General features: G+C 39.9%; 1 protein-coding gene across 1 annotated transcript; it reads right to left on the bottom strand.

The window, feature by feature from the left end:
* Positions 1-379: 379 nt before the first annotated feature.
* LOC144999030 (membrane protein PM19L-like) lies at positions 380-1,554 on the bottom strand. Its single transcript, XM_078958683.1, has 3 exons — positions 1,221-1,554; positions 860-1,037; positions 380-770 (listed from the first exon to the last, which is right to left on the bottom strand). Exons 1-3 carry the CDS (start codon positions 1,348-1,350, stop codon positions 539-541), a joined length of 540 nt encoding a protein of 179 aa, XP_078814809.1. The 5' UTR covers positions 1,351-1,554; the 3' UTR covers positions 380-538.
* Between the last annotated feature and the right edge of the window lie 472 nt (positions 1,555-2,026).

Here is a 2,026-nt window from a genome sequence, read left to right as displayed (position 1 = left end):
ACTCCAAACCGTATTCTGACCGACCCGGTGAATATATTGGCTCTCTGCTGCAGTTAAAGAGCTTCAAACATACGCACACATTTCACACACACTCAAATTCTCTCTTTTTTCTTTTCTTGTATTTCTTTTATAATCTATAATATGCCCATCTCAAACCTGTTAATTATATGTGGTTTACTGAAATCATTAGGTTACAAGTTGTCTTCGAATCTTTTGTTCTTTACTAATTAGAGGTCTTCTTTACTATAGGTGTGTTGGAAGTAGTTTGTCCCTTACAAATTAAAGGTATAAGATTTTAATGAAATAGTCCAATCGAATTCCAAAACCCTAAAGAGTGTGACCTTAACCCCGTAACAAAGATGAATAAACAGTACACAAATACCAGTCAACGTGGTTCATTTTGTTAATAAATAAGCAAATTAACATGCATTCGAATTTACACAAACAGACGACCAAATCAAATATAAAGATCAAACTCCAACCAACAACACCGGCACTCGCATCGTCTCTTTTATTACAAAATTACAAATACATAGCATCAAACCCTAGCTCCAACTCCGGTTGTCCCTTTCACGCCTGTATCCGCCGGATGTGTCCCCATTCCGTAGTCTGTGTCACGATACCCCGGCCCATACCGGCTGCTGTAAAGTCCGGCATGCACCAGCAATACATAGAGAAGCTCCGTCACAGCCAAGATTATGATGAAAGCCTCCACCACCCTCAGCCTCCACCCTCTATGACCTCCGACGTTTATCTCCTTGCATGCCAACCTGTACACCATTTTCATATCAGTTACGGAATATGGAAGAAAGATTAGATGAACTTATGAAGTATCAGTAGTAAAAACTAAAAAGATTACCCAAAAGCAAGAGCAGTGACGGCCCAGGCCACCAGAGACGATGATCCGGCGGCAGCAAGACTGTCGTTTCTCCAGGCTCTAAGGTGATTCCCACCGGCGAACTTGGAGACGATTCCGAGGACTGAAGCTAAGATTGCGAACTCCAAGAAGAACTCCGTCGCTCCGTTGCCACCAAAACCTACAGATGATGTTAGTGATTAGTTTTAACAATCGATGTTGATCCTACAACTGAAAGTCTGAAACCGAATAAAGAACAAAATGATCACATATATATATATATATATATATATATATATATATATATATATATATATATATATATATATATATATATATATATATATATATAGATCGAGCTTACTTGGGTGGTTGGTTTGGTGATTGATGAGTCTGTTGAGACACCAACTAGCAAACCCTAAAGTGATGCAATACATCACCAGGTTAAGAAACAGCAATGGAGCTGCTACGTTTCTTCCCACCGTCTGTGCCATGATCAGCAAGCCAGAATTTCAAAATTTCCGACAAAAAAACCTTGGAAGTTATGTTAATTCTTCACTGAAACAAAATAAGCACTGCTGGGACCTGTTGAATTGAATGATGGTTAAAGGTGGCGGAGGAATATATAGACAGAGGAGATGGTGGTGGGTGGTGGGTGAGTGGCAACTCAGGTGATACGTGTCGATCGATTCAAGATTTACGCTTTTGTTTACAGGTGTCGGGACACGTGTCGGATGGTTAGCTTACACCGGGAGAGCTCCCAACAAAGCTCGGTTCCACCAACCTTTTGATAAGCAAGATGCATTGTGGATGGGAAGAAAGTGTTCGTCGACTACGACGTCACGGTGGTGCCGCCGTCGTCATCATCGGTAAAACGGTGGGTTGTGAGAGTTATCCTTGCTAGTGGGTCCCTGCTGCTTTTGTTTGAAGTTTGGATAATGAACCTGTTAACGTGTGATTCAGAAGTATTACATATTCGGTTGTCTGTTACGATTTCTTGGAAATTGTAAACTTCAACAGCAATGAGTCGCAGTGAAATATTGTTTATGTATCTTCTTAAAATTGTTTATATTTGAAGGAACGCATTCTCAAAGTACATTTACAACTTATGGTACGCTTAACTTTAAAACGTATCGTACGTTTAACTTTAGAAAAGTTTATAATGACATA

This window comes from Lactuca saligna, chromosome 1, assembly GCF_052625555.1.
Source record: "Lactuca saligna cultivar CGN05327 chromosome 1, ASM5262555v1, whole genome shotgun sequence".
Classification (NCBI taxonomy): domain Eukaryota; kingdom Viridiplantae; phylum Streptophyta; class Magnoliopsida; order Asterales; family Asteraceae; genus Lactuca; species Lactuca saligna.
Note: the sequence above shows the minus strand (reverse complement) of the source record. Positions and strands in the feature narration are given on the sequence as shown.

Bases quoted from the DNA above. Each gene is read 5' to 3' on its own strand.
- LOC144999030 (XM_078958683.1), bottom strand. From the start codon at position 1,350: ATGGCACAGACGGTGGGAAGAAACGTAGCAGCTCCATTGCTGTTTCTT. The intron at 1,038-1,220 runs GTAAGCTCGATC...CATCATCTGTAG, and splicing joins TCACCAAACCAACCACCCAA to GTTTTGGTGGCAACGGAGCG. The intron at 771-859 runs GTAATCTTTTTA...AATGGTGTACAG, and splicing joins GTCACTGCTCTTGCTTTTGG to GTTGGCATGCAAGGAGATAA.